Here is a 20878-nt window from a genome sequence, read left to right as displayed (position 1 = left end):
GTGTTGAGTGGTCAACACTATCAGAGCGAAGAAATGAAGGTATGAAATATTTAATTTCTTCGAGTATTAAATTCGAGTATTTCTTCGGAATCAAACCCACAACCTGTCGCGTTTACAGTCGCAACCTAGTGCCCCTGCGCCACGAGGGGCCTTTTATAATATTGTTAATTGGTTCATCATATAAAGACAAGTTTGAGAAAATACATTATTTCAATATAATATCTTGAGGCTATTTTAACCTACTTTTTATAGAAAATTAAAAAAAAACAATATATAAATGAGATCTTTTATTTCTCTTAATATAATTTTTAACTGTATATTCTAATCTGGAAATCAATGGTTCAATTCATACTTATATTTTTTTAACATTCACGCTGTATCCTGCATATGACATGGTAGGGAAGTTAATAACTTTTTTATTAGGTTAGCCTTTATTATATATTTCGTAAAATTAGGTAGTTTTTAATGGTGTTGTTTTCCAGGCGCTTCACAATTTTCGAAACATTGCGTGTTGAGTGACGGAGTTCAACGCCGTGCTTTATCCTTTGCATAATTATATTAGTATTTTCTTATAATTTAAAAAAAACTTGCATAATCAATTATCTACTTCAAATTAAAGGATCCAAATATCAAATGACTAAAAGTTAAAAAAAAAAAAAAATTACCTATTTTAATGAACATAATATTCGTTATGATCTACCGTAAACTAAAACTTAAACCTTTAGCAATTTGGCTCTCAAATTAAGTCTTAATACCTTTCAATTCTACGATACAATTCACAACATTTATCACGTCATATAAAATGAAGTACAGAGAAAAGAGCTCTATCCCTTCCCTTTTAGGGTGGATTTCGTCTGAAATTATCTGTCCTTTAGAGCATTTTTGCCCAAATGTGCTTAGAAGCTTAATTCTACTGGCCGTCTCGGTATTCGTAACGAAATGAAGCTGTAATTTACTAGGATAAGGTACAATAGTGTTGCCACGGAAGTAAAACGGTATTAAGAAACGCTGTTTTGTTCTTTGTTAGTTGCTCAATGTGAGTGAGTGAATGGTACTGAATGGGATTTCTCTAACTAAATGCTAGGGGAAAAATTATATATGTTCCTAGCTTCACGCTGTAACCCGCATTTAGCAGAATATGCGATAATTAATTAATTGAATTTTGGCTCTTTAAATTGGTTGTGACATACTCGTATTCTGTTAATATCAGTAATAAGGACCTAACGATGGAACCAGAATGGATGGAAGAATGTATTTTATTTTTCAAAGTATATTTTCTTTCTTGTTTTGGTTTTTTCGACATTTTCTACATAGCAGGATCGGCACACAAATCCTCGTGTTAAGACACTCCGTTCTCCACTTGTCACCCAATTTTCAAGGCACTGTATGTTTAGTGAACAAATTTAACGCACAAAATAACACACATGTCAATTAAATGTTATTTGTTTTCTATTACTATAAAAGTTAGAAAAATGAAATGTCAATATTAGGTTCCAATAAACTATAAAATGTTGTATTATAAAACAAAATAGATGTACCTCCAACATAAAAAACCCGGTTTTAATCCACGCTGAAAAGGATAAATCCTACATTAGCAAAATTTATGGCCACTCCTGGTAAGATTAAATGCTGTATAGAATTAATACTTAGATTTACGACTCATCGACTATCGAGCCTTCACGGTGGCCATTCATCGGAGCGAGGTCTGAAAGGATTGATTTAGAGGATTTTAAACGTTTCAGGCGGTACCACAAATATACTTGAAATACAATATGACAAAGTAATATTAAAAAAATAGTATTCATATAAAATGTAACCGTTTTGACGCAGTGGCGCAGCGTGTGACTGCTTACGCACTTCGATTGTTGTGGGTTCTATTCTTACTAAATAAAGATTATTTATCTGGAATGAAGTGATTTCATTTCTTCACTCTGGTAAGAAGACAAGATGTGGCACCAAGTTCTGCCAGTCAACACGCAACGTTTCCTTTGCCTTACCTGCTATATGTGAACTACAGTGTGAAGCATAAAAAATATCTATATTTCAAGAAAATATAATTATACCTAAAATATATTGAAGTATAAATCATATAGAAATCCCGATAAATTAAGCTCAATTGCGTTTATGTTTAAAATAGGTCGGAAATTTTGCAACGTGGATATAACCAATGTTGGCTGAATCACTGATAAGCTGTAATTATTACCTCAGCATTTGTTGATTCGGTGTTTTGATCCAAACTGTATATTTGAAAACATCTTTAAAAAGTAGCTTCACTTTTTCTGCTTAGCGGGTAAGCCAGAAACAACCTAGTGCCAAAAAATTCCGTTCTACGTCGAAATTCAATAATTTACGTGTAGCGCTTTGTGTAACCAAAGTAGAATAATGAAAATAACTCATTCCCCCTAATTGAAATCGAAACCACAACTGTTGTGCTTACAGTTAGATGTAGCCCTATTTTGCCAATACTCGTATATGTATCTTACCACAAATTAGTAAAGAGTTAAGAATTAAAAGTTTTTATTTTTTTCATTAAAGCGTTTCTATGCGTTGTATTCAAAAATATTTTATTAAGATTTATCGATTCAAATTAAATGAAGAATGTATTTATAATATTTATACATCAAAATTTGACCTTCCCATGTAGATAGATGAGATGTATGTTACTGCAAAATTTCCTTTTATTCAGTTAATTTTTTTTGTGTTAAAGTGGAATAAACATCCATCCTCACAAACTTTCACATTTATAATATTAGTTGGACTAGTAAGTTAATAGGATTAATAGTAATTTTTCTTTATGTTTTTTTTAATTAAAAAAACGATATCAAAAAATGTCAATGCCATAAGTGAAGCTCCAAAACCCGGCCAGTCAATACAGGATGACCGTACAGTACCGGCACGGGGGCTCGGCATTGCGACATCCAATAACTACTCAGTCCATTACGGCCTAATTGTGCCGTCTGTTTGTGTCCGAGATAGAAACGGTTGTAAGGATTTCAACTGAATTTCAGCCTGAAAATTTAGACTATTCAATATGGGATGTATTACGTACCTACATACATATGTATGCACTCATATGTAGGCACGTTAATGGAATTGATTTGGTTTGATTAGCTTTTTGTGATAGTACGCGAAAATAGGGTCGTTGTGGCGCAGCAGTGCAGTGCCGGACTGGAAACGCAACGATTGTGATTTCTATTCCTCCTCTGGACATGGTAACGAGAACATTGAGTCACACCAATCAATACATAATGTCTTGACAATTGTCCTATTAAAATACTTCGTTCACCGACGATCCCCTACCAACACCAACACCAACACTGGAGCGAAGAAATGAAAATATTAAATATTTCATTTTCTCGAGGGGCATCGAACCCAGAACCGGTAGCGTTTACAGTCACACGCTAGTGCCACTGCGCCACGACTAGCCTCTAAAATAAAACAAGTTCTAGCAGCCATACAGGAACACTCGTTACTATACTGTCATAACAATAACGATTCAAAGTCAAAGCTTTCTCCCAACTTACGTAGTTCTATCCACTGTTACAGTTAGAGTTTAGTTTTAACTGCATTCTCCGCTAATTAGAGCCGCTCTAATGGTAATTTTATCCGGATATAGTTATTGTCATTGCTGTGTGTACGTTTATACTCGCTTTGTTGTAGACTGATCTGGTCACACGTTTTTGTGTGAATTAAATAAAAAAATAAAGCAGTTTCAAGCTTCTTCCCGCGTACTAGAGTAGAGAGAGGGAACCTAATGTACCTCGCCCCCCACTTTTCGCCCAAATTTGAAGACACGAGTGGTGAAATTGAAAGCCGCACTATTTGTATCTTCACTCGAGCGAATGAATAGTTAAATATGCATTCGCTCGACAGCTCAGAATAGAACCCATAAACGTCGCGTACCGTTACATTAATATTATAAAGTCTGTTAGGTTGCAAGCACTTATCTTGGGAACTGCTGGTTTGGATTGAAAACAACTTATTTGTTTGTGGATACACCATTAATTAAGGAACACCATATTTACTTTAATAGTTTGGATGTACTGCACTGTGCTTGTGATTCTATTTACAGCTGCAAAATATGCTTCATATATGATATACGTCTCTCAGTTCTTTTCATTTGATGATGCAAGTGAAGCCGCAAGTAGAAGTTAGCTGATTGAATAGACTTTATCGTAACGGTTATTGGGAATAACCACTTAACAGGAACTAAGAAATAACATAAACTAGCTGCAAACTGAAATAAAATAGTTAAGTAGTGAATCGTAACTAAATTCTTTATTGTGAGTTTGATTTCCACTTTAGCAGATAAATTATTTCTATTTCTCTGGTAAGTACCTCGCCACTTCTGGGTCTCTCGTCCTAGCACTAGGTTCACTCTGCTATATTATGCATATAGCAGAATATGCTATGTGCAGAATGTAGCGTGGATCTATTAAGTTCGAGCTTTATTAACAGCATCGTGTTTTTATTCAATTATAACAAGAGAAGAGCTATTACGTCGTCAATATTACAAACTAAAGAGAAATTAAGGGGACTCTAATCCTCATAACTCGAAGAACTAAAGTTATATAAATTTAAATTCTACCTAGAGTTTGTCGTGTGGTGCAAGTGATAAGCGATTATATTTTATTAGTAATAAAATAAAAAATTATTAAAAGTTTATTTCGTCACATTTTTATTACAATAAAATTGAAATAAATTATACAATTATTAAAAAAACAGTCATGGCGCGACTTTTGGTTGAAGATTTGATTTCCATTTGAGAAAATTAAATATTTTAATTTTCTTCGCTCTGGTAACAAGGCAAAGCGCAGCGACCAATTCTGCCACTTAACTTCTTCAACTGTTCTGTGGAAAATGGAGAATGGCTTTTTCTGATTACAATTTTACGCTTTTTCTCGTATATATTTACAAGCAATTTCCAGTATAGGCAAAGAAAACATAGTGTTAAGACACTCTATTACAAGCGCATCACCCCATTTTCCAAACTTCCAAACTTCCAGCAAACAATTTTACCAAAATCGGCTTATTTCACTTCGCCGCTCCCTTCCATTACTCGTGCTACAGCGTCTACGTGACCGTCCAACACTCACGTAGCACATTATCAACGAGTTAGCTAATCAAGTTAGTAGTGTCGTAGCTGCCCGAACAAATACTAGATTGTGGTTAATGTAATACTTGTGTAATAATTCTGTGTGTTCATTGAAATTTGACCTATTAGTACTAATATTATGAAACTGGAGATTTGATTTGGTTGAATGCGCTAATCTGAGGAACTACTGAGTTTAGTGTTCTTTTGTGTTTGTTAGTCCATTTATTGTAGAAGTATCTCCGAGCGAGAATGGAACCCACAACCGTCGTGCTTATAGCACCTGATTGTAATCGCATCGGTTGTGAGTTTAATTTTACACTCAGGATAATAAATAATTTCCATTTCCTTGCTTTAGTAACAAGACAATCTGCGACGTTGAAATTCGCCACTCAACACGTAATCTCTCATAAATTGGGTGGAATATGAAGAGGAGTGTTTGAATAAAAGATTTTATGTCAGATACAGCGTTTAAAAATAAACCAATCATAAAACAAAACTTAAACCAATTAGATAAATATTTATAGAATATAGGAAACATCAACTTCAACTAGTAATAGAAAAATATTATGAGCTGCTTTATAATTTAATAGTAGATTCGAAGAATGAAAAACAGTTATGCTAAAATTAATACAAAAATTCTCAATAGGTCTCGAGAACTGCTGGTTTTCTCTTCACTTGATTTATTTATTTCATTAATTGGAGGTCAAGTATTTAGTACTCACATAAATTGTTAAGATGTGACTAGAATGATTTTATTAAAAATAGACTCTTATTTATAGAGTTTTTGAATATGGTCGACTTGTAACTATGTAACTGTACAGTCTGGTAAATAAGTAAGCTTATCTCTTATAGTATCGTCTCGTCTAAATCTTTTTATTAAAATAAGATTTCGTTTCTTCTAAGCTAATATTTTTGTTTTAGTAATCCTTGAACGAAATCAAATTTGTCACATGAAGGATATTTTGACCTAGCAATAATTTTTAAATAAGGCATCACCTTTTATTGATCATATCTCAACCTTTTAATTGATAAAGAAAAGAAAATCTGAAACCATGACACTGCTCTCCGTTTTATATTTTATTTATTATCTCAATATATAAAACTGTTCTATTGCTGAGTAACTGACAGACAAAGAAAACATGAACTACTGGACTTAGAATTATAAAGGGAATATAGAGAAGCAATAAGAGATAAATTTTCAATATTCCTAAAGTAGTACAAGAGCAGGAAAAAACGGAAAAATATCACTTAAATCTTAAAGCCCATGCAAGTACATTGCGGGCGACGAATACTGGTAAATAACGGACATTAGTACCTACCTGGATACCTTGACAGATAGGTATAGGTACCTCGACACATTAAAAGAACTTATACAATATAATAGCTTCCCTGTATTGACTGTAATATATGTATACATAATCAAAAACTACTCCCGTTCACATTAGCTAACAAGCTTAATGTCTACTCTACTCTACACTACTCTATGCAACTTCATTGCATTATTCGTACCCAATCAATCCAAAGCTTCGAGGGAGGTTTCAGTTATATTACTAATATTTAATGTAGTGGGGATCGAATCCACAACCAGTCGCGTTTACAGTCACGCACTTATGCCCCTGCGCCACGACTGGCCTCCGATTGAAATAAATAACTATATACAACTTATAACTGTATGTAAGAGAACACTGTTATACTGCAACATTGCAACACTGCATCACTATAACATCATTCTGCTAAGCCTTAAAAAATACTCAAAATAACTAAAATTTTCAAAACCATTTAATATTCTTTGTAAGAATTAGTAAATATTTAACTAAATGTTACGGTTTCAAAGACTCTACATTACACAAATTGAAAGTTTCAAATTGCAGTGGCCGTTACTGTTATGCAGTGTTACACTACGAAAATGTAGACGTGCTACGAGTTGCTACGAGCTGCTACGACCTACGACAAAGTTTTATTGTACTAATGTAGAGCCTCACAGCAAGAGTTAGTTGTTCGAATAATATGTTTATCTTATTTTATATTCTCATCAAAGATTAGTTTTGAATAAATTATTCATATACACTTTGAACGTTTGCCCTATTAAAGACAAATGTCAATCATTTATATTTATAAGAGTAGCATCGTGATAAATATAACTAATAGCTAGTATTTTTTATTATTCATCACATTATAAATGTCACTCTCTTTTTCTCTTTACTAAAAAATAATAATAAAATATAATATCTATCTATTGATAGTTACACGTGCCTTAACTCACTAGGTTAACTGAAAAGTCAAAATAATCAATACAGTACTATTTCTAATTTTGCCTTGTATATCTGTAGCAGAACATAAAAATGATGATAAAAAAATTATAAAATTTAGTATCACCTTATAAAATATAAGACGCTCAATACATATATTATGAATCAACCTCTTACGTCACTGATCGAAAACGGACAGACGAAACTACTGGACATAGAATTTGCTATGATAACAAACAATTTCTAAACAAATAATTTCTTTTTTTATTTTTAATCCACTCAGTCTAATTTGCTTTAATTGTTCATAAAGGCCGTCAATATAAAAAGCCACCAGGTAAACCATACAACAATACTATATAATGCACAGATAAAATTAAGTTGGGATCTCTTATTATAGAAGCTCTTTTGAGAGATTACACACAAAATGTATCACTACATATTTTTCTACGTTCAAGCAAAATGCAAATTTGAAAGCAAATGTAGCGAGTATTCCCTACAAAGTAGACATCGTGATGGCAAAACAAAACAATATCATTTTCGGTACAGTCCCATAAAAATATCTCCCCCACGTAATGATGGCATTTTGATAACAACGCCTGTAAATAAGTAATAGCAATCACACGTAATAGACACGCCATTTGGATCTCATTCCACATTCTATTAGTTTTACAATACAATTTTATTTTTTCTTTGCCATAAGCTTTTAAGCTGTTGTAATAAGCTTGGTTTTAGCATGAAATAGCTGTTTCAAAGCTGTTTAGACAGCGTGACATTTACAGATAGGGTTGTCGGATGATATTTTTTTCCTTGAAAACGTTGCAAGGCGCAAACACCTACTACTTTGTTATTTTATATTTTATGATAAGTATGCTATTTTTACTAAAGGTAAGTTAAAAAGCAAAGAGATCATAGTGAAATCATTATGTTGTTTGCTACAAGAGTTTTTTTTATAGAAGTTGTGTATTATTTACCAGCTTATTTCTTATAGGTAATTGCATAATAGGAAGTGCATAATAGTAAGCCTAATGATAATAATAATAATAATCGAGAAGTCCCTACAATTTATAATTTTTTTTATTAATAGCGGAACGCAAAGAGGTGCAGTGTCTTACCAGCTGAAAATTACATGTGAAAATTGTACCCACAATCATCATCAGCTAGGTACTACATACACTTAGTTAGGTAACATACATTTGACACAACCCTAAATTGCCTTCTATATAATGTAAATTATTCAAAGCATTAACCACTTTATTGTTTACGTAATATTGATGTTATTTGCGTGTAAATATTTGATAATTATACAAATTACGTGATTACAAACAATATTATATATGTGATTTGTCCATTTCCTGTAAGAGAAAATCGATAATACTACTTTTACCGATGCTTAACTATCACACTGATCGAAAAATTATTGCGAGTTTAATTTCTACTCTTGAACAGAAATGGAATGTTCAAATTCGGGAGTAAAATGTAGAACAGAGTGTCTTGACATTACTTTCTTTACTTATTTTTTCAGCTTCATGTTGTATCCCACGCGGGGTAGGCAGAGGTAACCTAGTGTTGGGACACTCTGTTCCAGACTTTCCACCGAATTCTTCGAATGGTGGAACTCAACGCCGGGCATTTGGCTTGGTGCCAGTGCGTGAGTGAGCAGTGAGAAGATTAATAAATAAAATAGTTCATTTCCTCTAATGGACAAAAAGCTAACAGCCATCGCGTTACAGTCACATTCTTGCGCCCCTGCGCCACGACTGCCTTTACCACTTTTTTTTATGCTATGGCAATAAGACATTCATAAGTGATTTTTAAAAGATATATCTTATTGAAAACTTATTTTTTATTACTTTTCAAAAACAATATTTTTCACTATTTCTTTCACAAAAATATATTAGAAATAATATTTTAAAAACACGTAAATCCGAGTTAATAACATTTGAAATTAAATAAAAAGTTTTTTTTTAAATACCAAATTATATTAACCACAAACAAGGCCCCAGTAAAATTACACAAAGCTTCTAAAATTATAATTAAAAAAATATATGTAATATACATACAAATAAAGTACAATCTTTCGTCATAAGAACGAAAATGTCACGTTAAAACATTCATAAGGTTACGTGACGTAAAATGTCACGTCGAAAATTTACGGTCATACCCTTACCGTACACGTTGTAGCAATGTTAGTGGAATAGGCTTGAAACAGGGTTTGTAGATACAAGCTTCTACGTTGTGATGTGCTAGTATATAACCAACTTTTATATTAAATATGTAATATAAAAGTAGCAAGTTTAAATAAAATATTTTTGAGTTTCGCAATGCTTCGAATATTGGGCGGCCCACACGTCGCTATTCCCCCGAGGGTAAATCGAACCCACGAACGTCTCGTTTATAGTCAAAAGTTATGCCTTAAGCTAAATACATAGCCGCGTTCAAAAACATTTTACTCCCACAAGGCCGAAACGCCGACAAATTTGTAAAGGATTTTATCAGATTATGTTATTTAAGGTTTGGTAATTTTTCAGCTTCACTAAATTTAAGTTAAAATTGAAGATAATGCTGATGAAAGGTTTCAGATAATAATTTTTCGTTTGTATTTTTTTTAGTATAACGCTTAATTTATCGATAAGTCTAGAAATAGGCTTATCTTATCTAGATTATATTTTATTCCATTATTTATGTATATCTTATGCTTTGTCCTTCACGCTGTATCCTGCATGTAGGGTAGGCAAAAGTAAAAACACTCTGGTTTCATAGTTCCGCCCAAATTTCGAGACCTGACGTATTGAGAGGCAGGACTCAATCCCGCGCTTTTTATTCTTACTAGAGCGAGCAAATTAAAATAGTTCTTTCTGTCGGATGCGTTCAAGCTCACAACCGTCACATGATGGCCTCAAAAATATAGTTTTTTATATTGATATGTTTATAAGCACACCATGACACACCACGTAGCCCGAGCTGGGACCACGTGGTGCTGTAGAGATTGCCGCTAGGTATTTATTTATTACCGACGCCACGTTGCTTCACCTGCGTATTTCACTTTGTTATATAACTAGCGACCCTATTGCGGCTTCGCCCGCTTTTACTACTGGATTATTCTTATAATGTATGTTTGCAAAGCACTTAAGATAATGTGAAAATTAATTAAACCCTAATGCAACCCGCATTTTCGTAGTTTCAATAAGGATTTTCAATTGTTTTACACAGCAAGGATTTTTAGTAGATACCGTAATTTTAAATCTGTGCTACTAATCTTTTCAAGTACTTATTAAAATATATTTAAAATACTATTTTTAGACAGTTAAATGACATTAAATAATACATTCAACTCGAATTATCCAATACGTGCAAACGCATCTAAATCTTCGTTGCTGGGTTTTTTTTTCGAGCTTGTGGTTAATGCTGAAGAGGGTATTCTGTCCCTGATGAAAAGCAGCACTACGTGGCTGCCTGTGACGAAAATGAAATAGAATGCATCGGCCGGGAATTGAACCCCGGCGGCCCGCGTGGCAGGCGAGCATTCTACCACTGAACCACCGATGCGTGAGTAAAAATATCTTAAATTTGTATTTAAAAACTATTTTATTAAAATAAAATACAATTATTATTAAAACTAGTTCTTAACTATAAGAGTGCTGGTAGTGGAATCGTCTTATCCCTAAGGTTGGTCGGCTTTAATACAAATTCGGGTGTCCCCACCCCTTTGGCTCGTTTCCCACGATGCTTTGTTTCTCATGGAGTTATTATATGAAATTCCCTGGAAGTCGGAAATCAGCGAGCCTATTGTCATCGACATCCAAATGTTCATGTGCCCCAACATGTGCGGCTGGGTTCTCGTAATGCTTTTATAGAACTTTCTCTCGGAGTCATAAATCTACCATAGGCCCACATGCCGTCGAGCTCTTGTTTTATATTTATTATCTTTTATTTAAACCATTTGTTACAACAATGCTAGACTAGGTTGACTGTCCCCCTCCAAATTCGAAGTACATGTTTCGAACGAAACCTGGATCTGAGAATTTAAGCTCAAATTAGGCATATCAATATAATAATAGTTATAATAGTTGTCAACCATATTATACTATGTCGTGATTTTCATAGTTAAATGTTGGAATTTCATTTATTCTCCATCTTCATCAGCTGTAATTCTTTTTCTTTATAAAATATTTCCTTTGCATATTAATGTTCTAGTTCAGTATAATCTTCGACATCATATATTGTATGCTATAATTACCGTTCGCATTATAGGATAGGAACAGGGAAGGTTGTATTGGATAGTAGGTACAATATTGCAAGTTTTCTATATACTACTTTACACAATTATCAGTAAAAAAACATATTAAATTTACAATACAATCTAGTATTTACTGAAACAATTTTATTTTAATATGTTCTAAAATAATATGTATACTTTGATATCTGTGATTTACATCTTTCTAATTTATGTATAATAATTTTTATTTCTAACTTTTATATATTTATTGTATAGCACTTTCCTTCTAATATTCGAGTAGGTTTTACTACATTTTCCGAAGGGTCTAACTACTTGAACTTATCCGAAAGAATAGAGGATTCTGAAACAATTAACTCCTCTACGTGATAAATTTTTCCATTGCTTATTTTATATTTATTATGCGGTTCTATACTTAAGATTTTGTATGGACCCAGAAATCTTGATTTCGTTTTGTGCCTATCTATCATTGAATTTTTTAAATAAACCTTATCATCTATTTAAAATACTTTTGGAGGCTGAATTCGTTTATTCAATCTATCATTGATATAATTCTTTTGTTTCCTACATAATTCACAATTTAAAATATATTTCTTAATAACCTTTCGCATATTTTCAAAATAATATTTTTCCCGTAATTGCTTATAAACACTTTCAATACCTGCATGTCTATCATTTAATAAATGACATTCTTTAATCAAACATAATTGTTCCTCTTTATTATCTATCTCTATTAAAGACTTAGTATATCTTACTGGCTTAAACTTACTATGATCAAAATATTTCCTATATACTTCTGAAACTTTATAATATAACTCTTCACTAGGAATTATAAACGCATATTTTTCTTTACTTAAATATTCTAACATAAATTTTTTAATAACTTTTTCCTCATTATTTGGTGGAATATGAAAATACCACATACTTTTTTCATATTTCGCGTTTTCGTAAGGCGCACTTTCCAACACTACACGTCTTAAACGTTTCGGTGGATAACTGTGAATAATAATTGGTATGCCACTATCACTGTCTTTTTGGCATGAATCTATTGTATTACTTAATGTTTTATTGTCTGAAAGCAATGAATTGGACTCTGTATTTACAGTAGAGTCCGTTTTACATGGTGTATTGTCTAACGATATTTCCTCACTACAATGAGATTGTAATGAATCCGAACTTGTGTGGAATATTTCAATTATATTTAATGCATCTGCAACGTGATTTTCTTTACATTTCACATGTTCTATACTATGTGATTTTTTGTCGCGGTCGGCAACTTCGTGAAAATTTAAATTAATATTATCAAAATTATTTTCATGCTGGAATACTTCCTCAGCAACAATACTTTTCCCTAAATTGACCTGACCAGGACGCAATGGAGGGGCTGATTGCATTGAAACATCCCCCATTTCCTGCGGGATCCTATTTGTATTAGGACGATATTGATTTCGCTTAAAATAACTATTCTGCGACCTAGTAAAAAAATTATTTGCATTCGGAGTCCATTTATTTTTATTATGGTTGTAATTATTATTATTATTATAATTATGTCGCATCGGAAAATGATTCGATCGCGATGTGGACGGATAAGCTTGTCTCTGGTTATAATTAAAGTTCGATTTATATTGCGAATACGCATTTTGATGTACATTACGCGGCGGCGGTACAACGTTATAAAAATTTTGTTTAAAGTTGTCATATCTCCCTTCTGCTTCTAATTGCAATATTCTAGTTGCCGTTTCATTAAAATTACAGTTAGATACATATATTTGGTCATGATATGGTAAGCTTTTTCTTAAGGTATTCTGGGCGGTATTTATGTACGGCTCCATTACCTCATCTACTAAAAGTTTTTCACTATATTTATCTAATAATTTACTTCTAATAAAAAATAACTTTTGTTTTAATTCGAATATTAAATCTTTATATAAACCTTTTCTCTTAACATTTCCTAACTCTATTAATAACGTATTTAAATCTCTATTATCTCCGCATTCTCTTTTTAATGCTAATTCTATATTATTCCATTTAAAATCATGCTCAATCATAGATATTGATATAGTAGCTTTAGATTCTAATTTACTTAATAATAACATAATATTTTGTGGTGTATCTCCACCCACTATCTGTAGCCATTGCTTAGCACAGTTAATATAATTATATAAAGTAAATGCATCGCCATTATACGAAGGGACGAACGAAAGTAAGGTTATTGGGTCCATTGTTTAATGTAAACACGGGACTCTAAAATGGTAGGACGACTGACTCGCGCTACTTTCACTACTCTCACTATCAGAAGGAGAGTGAATAACACTACTAGTATTCCTATAGCTATTATATACAAAAGTTGGGAGTTTCAGATGGGAAGGAATGGTGACAAAGATAATGCTACTTGGTACTTACAGAATTGCTCACGACGGCAGCTTCCTTGATCATTTTCTTCCACTGATAACAGTATTTTTACGTATTTATATGGTTTCGTTGCCTAGCCATAGTCTTGAGAGACTTCGCGAAACTTTTTGCGGAATTACTTATGATTGCGCGTTTTGTTCACTTAGCTAGGCCCCACCGATGGGCGCCAGTAAAAATATCTTAAACTTTGTATTTAAAAACTATTTTATTAAAATAAAATACAATTATTATTAAAACTAGTTCTTAACTATAAGAGTGCTGGTAGTGGAATCGTCTTATCCCTAAGGTTGGTCGGCTTTAATACAAATTCGGGTGTCCCCACCCCTTTGGCTCGTTTCCCACGATGCTTCGTTTCTCATGGAGTTATTATATGAAATTCCCTGGAAGTCGGAAATCAGCGAGCCTATTGTCATCGACATCCAAATGTTCATGTGCCCCAACATGTGCGGCTGGGTTCTCGTAATGCTTTTATAGAACTTTCTCTCGGAGTCATAAATCTACCATAGGCCCACATGCCGTCGAGCTCTTGTTTTATATTTATTATCTTTTATTTAAACCATTTGTTACAACAATGCTAGACTAGGTTGACTCGTGTACGGGCGCGGCGGACACGCCTTTATAAGTATAACGTCGCGAGGCGCGTTTCGCAGCAAGGATTTTTTGATATTGTAACAACTTCTAAAGTACTTATTAAAATGAAAAACAGAAAAGACAGTTTTGATCTACATTAAATGGCCAACGTAACTAATATACTTATTTATATGCTAAGAGTAAGGGATAAGTGAAACTTGACTCGATACAGTTGATGTGTGAACGGCGTGATGTGTCAATAATTAAATGTGTTTTTCTCTAAAACTATTCGCAATTTCGAAATAGTTTAAAAAGCAAATTTTATCTTCATTTAACGTAGAAATTTAATAAAGTATTTTAAAGGATAAGGATTAATACCATTACGGAAAAATATCCCTCACAATAAAAAATATATTGAAATTACTATTTTTAGACAGAAATATGATCACTACACGTTATTCTTAAAAGATACGAATATGCTCTCGCGGACTTTTTTGTAGATCTTATTAAGAGGAACAATACTCCAGTACATTATTTTCATGTACCATTAAAGCAGCGCATGCGCGAAAGTGTCTGAACTTTATACACAATTATCGTATTTATGTTAATTTACATAAGAATGTACAAATAATAAACTATATATAAACCTTCCCTGAGAAATACTCGACCTAATGGTGAAAACTGCATCCAAATCCGTTAGGTGGTTTAGAAGAAGAAGAGTTAGAAAGTTCAGACAGACACAAAAAGCGACTTTGTTTTATAAGATATAGGAATATACATTTTAAAAACCTCTTTTATTTTTTGACTATACAGACAAACTAAATTACATAAATTTACATTCTAACCAGAAGTTTCAATTAATTAATTAATATGTCAAAATGTATTTCAGGGCTACTATATAACTATTAATTGTTTTATTAAAATATAATGGGTTCCGCCACTCAACATGCAATGCTGCCAGATTTCAGGCGAAAGTGGGTAGAAGAGTGTTTTAGCACTAGGTCAGGTCAGGTTTTAACCTCAGTCCCCACTGCTACACGCGCTTTACAGCGTGAAGTTGAAAATAAATCTTATTTATATTCCTAAGCTTACCTGTCCATCATGTCACCTTCAGGTCGGTTAATCGCTGCGTCCTTAGAAGCGGAGTACACATAGACTCGTGCATCACCCTTGTACCATTTGATGCTGTGCATTTCCCCACAAGACTTCCCGTCTATCCGACATCTGAGACGAGCGGTGTTGCCGACTAGAGCTGATGCGTGATCTGTAATGAACAAATTATTCGTTAGAAACACCTTAGAAACATTTTAAAAAGAGATTTTTCTATAAGTATAGGGTAGGGAACCTAGTATTAAGACAGTCAGTTCCCCTGTGTGTGTTGTTTGTATATATTATATAGCGCGGGTTTGATATTCGCCACTCAACAATGAATATCTAGAAAATTGAGCTAAAACAGGGAACGAGGAGCTTGACACTAGGTTTTCTCTGGCTACTCTGGCTGCTAAATGCCGGCGTCAAATGCGTGAAACTCTTGAGGCAGTCGGAGAGTTCAATCATTTCGTTCTCATTTTCTGAGTAGAAATAAACCTTTCAAACATAACGTCCGTTAATATCGTCTCCACTAAGCCACGATATATAAAATAAATCAATTAAGAGTAATGGGCATTTATTTAACATATAATGTGAAGATACTCGGAGCTGGAAAAAGTTTCAAAAGCTTTTTATTTTCCAGAACCAACAAGAGTATTCGCTAGAGTCGGAATTACGCTTTTTCTTGAAATAAAATCACTGCTAACCGCATAGGATGGTTTAAGTTATACGAGGTAGTAGGGAAATATTTATTTTTACTTGTTTATATTAGTTTCAATTCGATGTTTAATTGGCTTTTTGTATATTACGAATAAATTAAAAACAAAAAAATATTTTGGTTTTAATAAGCCTATTAGTATACAAAAAAATATTGCTTTTTAGACTCTAGAAATATATTCGTTCCAGTTCCAAAACAGTTCCTGTCACAACTGGTTTACATCAATTTTAATACGAATCTTAAATTTGCTGAGTGCTTTGCTTTAGAAATCTTTGAAAAAAAGCTAGAAATTATGTATATGAAATACATTTTTATTTTTTTAAATATAATAAGCCAAAAAGGGAAATAAAAAAAATACATATAAATGTTATTATCGTATCCTATACATATAATATCGTATTATCGTATATAGCAGGAAAATCAGAGACTTTCCACTGAATTATCAAGGTAAGTGTGTTTAGTAGCGGAACTCAATGCTACGCTTTGTCTTATTAGCAGAACGACGAAATTATGAATATTATAATCTAAAAATAAAGGCCGTCGCATTTAATCGCTATAATTTTATAAGTTGTTGCTGTTCATTGTTTGCCCCTGCAAGCGACACATGACGGCAATATTACGATTACCCAACTAATAGCGTAACCGCAGCCGTAACACATGATAAAGGTAACTTCAATTTGCTTGTGAATGATTTAGGGCTTTATTACATTGACATACATACATACAGAAAATTTACATATATGTATATAAAAAAAACAGTTTCGTGATATTCTCACACAGCAGGGTAAGTAGAGGGAACCTAGTGTTAAAGCACTTCATGTTAAATCACTAAAATGTGAAAAAATAAAAAAAAAATGTTAAATAACTAAACTAGGCGGTGACCTCCTATTTTTCGAGACAATGTGCAATGAGTGACTACGCCGAAATAAACTCAACGCCGCAATAATATGATGTACTATAATTTTTTTTTTCAGTTTCACGCTTTATCCCGCATGTAGCAGGACAGGCAGAGGGAGCCTAATGTGATACCGTCATTACGAAATAAATCAAGCTAACTCGTTTTTTTTTAAATTTAAAAATGAAACTCAATTGGATAAAGTTATTAAAAAGCTGCAAATTCAAATTCTGCTGCTGTATTTGTATTACGCGTTAAACTTTTCTGCATAGAAACTCATACGACACATACGACACGAGGTATTCATATAAAATTTTAGTAAACGTGAAAATTCAACAGTATGTACAGGGATTCAAAACAAAAGTTTTTTCGCTGAATACATCCATACTTTAGAATCAAAAGCTCAATAAACATATATCTGAATATTTATATATAACGAGCAAAGCTACGTTTGAGTTACTAGTGATAATAGGATAATAATCAATACTGTTATTTGTACAATGTTATTATACATATTGTATACAGAGGAGATACTTATTTTCATTTCCCTGCACTCGTAACATACTATGCGACGTAGAGCTAAGCCTAAAAGTTGTTCAAAATGGAGATACTATTATTGTCTAAGCACTAAGCTCCCAGGAAACTCCCCCAGCCAATCCTGCCAGGAGGGAAAAAGCGTGAAGCTAAAAATTTAGAATAACAGCTGTATTTAATAATTACACGAGCTAGTTTACATTGTATCTCACAGCACACGCGCACGTGTCACGAGAGACGCCTCCAAGCTTAGGTTTAGAACTTGCTTAATACTATATTTGCTAGATTTTACGTGGAGTGTACGTTTATTTTGTAATTTCATCTTATTTTTGGTGGTTGATTATAAGTATTTTCTTTACTAAACAAAAATTACTATTATTTGCACGCGCATTTAATGCAGTTATTGTTATAGTAAAGTATTTTGACGGGTTGGTGTGCCTCATTGTGTACAAATTTCAGATATAATTGCGGTTTTTAAATAAAATAATCTTTTTTGATAGTAGAGGTATATTACCGCTACCGGTATTTACCGCGAGGCTATTATTACCGTATTATTAGTTTAATCTTTTATTTTATTCTTATTTAATCTAGTTCGTCGTAATACGAACGGTAGAATCGTTATATTATTCATGATAAATCAAATATAATTATAATTGTATTAGTACGTCGTTGAAATGTCAAGTGACGTCATATGATAATGTTCTGTCCCACTATTATTCTATATTTATAAAGTAGAATTGCTGGCAGATTATTTTTAGTATTTTTGGTTTTATATCAGTTATCATTTTTATATTTACATTTTTTGTTAAGATATAGATATCAATCATTGTAATTATACACGCGATTGGGGAACAATGAACTATACGTGGAGGCCAGTCGTGGCGCAGGGAGAAATATTTTAATTGCTTCGCTATCGTGAAGAGACAAAGCGTGGCGAGAACGGCAGTGTCTTAATAGGACGCGAGTGTCTTAACACTAGGTTCCCACGTTCCCTCTGCCTAACTTTCTATGGGCGGAATACAGCGAGAAGCTTTAAAAAATATAATACATTTTTCTTTACCAGCTCTGAGAAGTCTAAAGCGCGCAACTTAACAAACAAAGTCTTTGTTAACTACTATTAAGTTAAGAAACCTAAAATTACGTTTTCTTTAAAAAAAATTTTTGAATTAAAATTGGTTTTTGTGCGAACGCTATTTAAGTAAGCACATGCATCGTTTTGAACTCCCTAAGTACTTCGTATCTGGCACTACATTAGCTAGAGATTAAAAGTTTTATCGTTGTACAAAGTTCCTAACGACTTTAATATGCCGCATCGTCGGTATTCGTGATTCCGCGAAATAACTCACGGCGCTGTAAAGTTACGAGTTACAAGGCCAATTGAGTTTGGCTAAATTAATAATTGTTTCTTTAGTTCTTATCTAATTTCTAATGTTGAATTATTTTACTGTACTTAGAGGTTAGAGTAATTATGATAAATTATTAGGATTGGAATACTGCTTATCATTATCCAGTCATCTGTGGAGCAAGAGCTCGGCCAATTGTCAACGCTTCTGGAATCTACTTTAATTTGGGCTTATTATTGTTATTATTCCGACTTTTGTACCATAAAATAAAACAAATTAAAATAATATCCTTTCATTTCTTGCATAATTTAAAAATAATACATTTATCAAATTCTTAAGTTTGATAAATGTCAATTAGACTTATAATACATTTATTATCATTAGTAATTTACATTTTTAATTAATAATCCTATATCTTATAAAACAAAGTCGCTTTTCGTGTCTGTCTGTTGTTTCTAACTCTTCTTCTTCTAAACCACCCAATGGATTTAGATGCGGTTTTCACCATTAGGTCGAGTATTTTTCGTAGAAGGTTTATATATAGTTTATTATTTGTACATTCTTATGTAAATTAACATAAATACGATAAATATGTATAAAGTCCTACCCGTTGAGACACTTTCACGCATGCGCTGCTTTAATGGTAAGTACTACATGAAAATAATGTACTGAAGTATTGTTCGTCTTAATAAGATCTACATAAAAGTCCGCGACGGCATATTCGTATCTTTTAAGAATAACGTGTAGTGATCATTTTTCTGTCTAAAAATAATAATTACAATATATTTTTTATTGTGAGTCATATTTTTCCATAATAGTATAAATCCTTATCCTTTAAAATACTCTATTAATTTTCTACGTTAAACGAAGATAAAATTTGCTTTTTACACTTTTTCGAAATTGCGAATAGTTTTACAGAAAAACGCATTTAATTTTTGACACATCCCGCCGTTCACACATCAGCTGTATGTTACTTAAGTTTCACTTATCCCTTACTCTCAGCATATAAATAAGTATATTAGTTACGTTGGCCATTTAATGTAGACCAAAACTGTCTTTTACTGTTTTTCATTTTAATAAGTACTTTAGAAGTTGTTACAATATCAAAAAATCCTGGCTGCGACTTGCCATGCGCCCACCGCGCCCGCCTGCCTTACACGCATCGGTGGTTCAGTGGTAGAATACTCGCCTGCCACGCGGGCGGCCCAGGTTCGATTCCCGGCCGATGCATTCTATTTGATTTTCCTAACAGGCAGCCACGTAGTGCTTGAGTTTCATCAGGGACAGAATACCCTCTTCAGCATTAACCGCAAGTTCGAAAAAAAAACCCGCCTCCCTTTATAGCAACGAAGATTTAGATGCGTTTGCACGTATTGGATAATTGGAGTTGAATGTATTATTTCAGCGCGATATATTTGGTTTCATATTTTTTGTAGTAGTTATTAGTAGGTAGGTTTTTGTTTATAATTTCTTCCGTTTAAAAATAGTCATGTAAATATATTTTAATAAGTCCTTGAAAAGATTAGTAGCACAGATTTAAAATTACGGTACCTACTAAAAAATCCTTGCTGTGTAAAACAATTGGAAAATCCTTATTGAAACTACGAAAATGCGGGTTGCATTAGGGTTTAATTAATTTTCACATTATCTTAAGTGCTTTGCAAACATACATTATATGAATAATCCAGTAGTTAAAGCGGGCGAAGCCGCAGAAGGGTCGCTAGTTTATATTATACTAG

The 20878-nt window shown here is 32.9% G+C and overlaps 1 protein-coding gene across 9 annotated transcripts in view; it reads right to left on the bottom strand.

The window, feature by feature from the left end:
* Positions 1-20878, bottom strand: part of nrm (neuromusculin) — a 324468-nt gene that overhangs the window by 136507 nt on the left and 167083 nt on the right. For all 9 annotated transcript variants that reach the window (XM_085190212.1, XM_085190294.1, XM_085189785.1 and 6 more), the window contains exon 3: positions 15653-15824. In XM_085190212.1, coding sequence (XP_085046338.1) covers positions 15653-15824 — 172 coding nt within the window. The remainder of the gene's footprint in view (positions 1-15652; positions 15825-20878) is intronic.

Source organism: Heliconius melpomene, chromosome 1, assembly GCF_056956725.1.
Source record: "Heliconius melpomene rosina isolate 202511_hmr_F chromosome 1, ASM5695672v1, whole genome shotgun sequence".
Classification (NCBI taxonomy): Eukaryota; Metazoa; Arthropoda; class Insecta; order Lepidoptera; family Nymphalidae; genus Heliconius; species Heliconius melpomene.
This window is presented reverse-complemented; position numbering and strand designations above follow the sequence as displayed.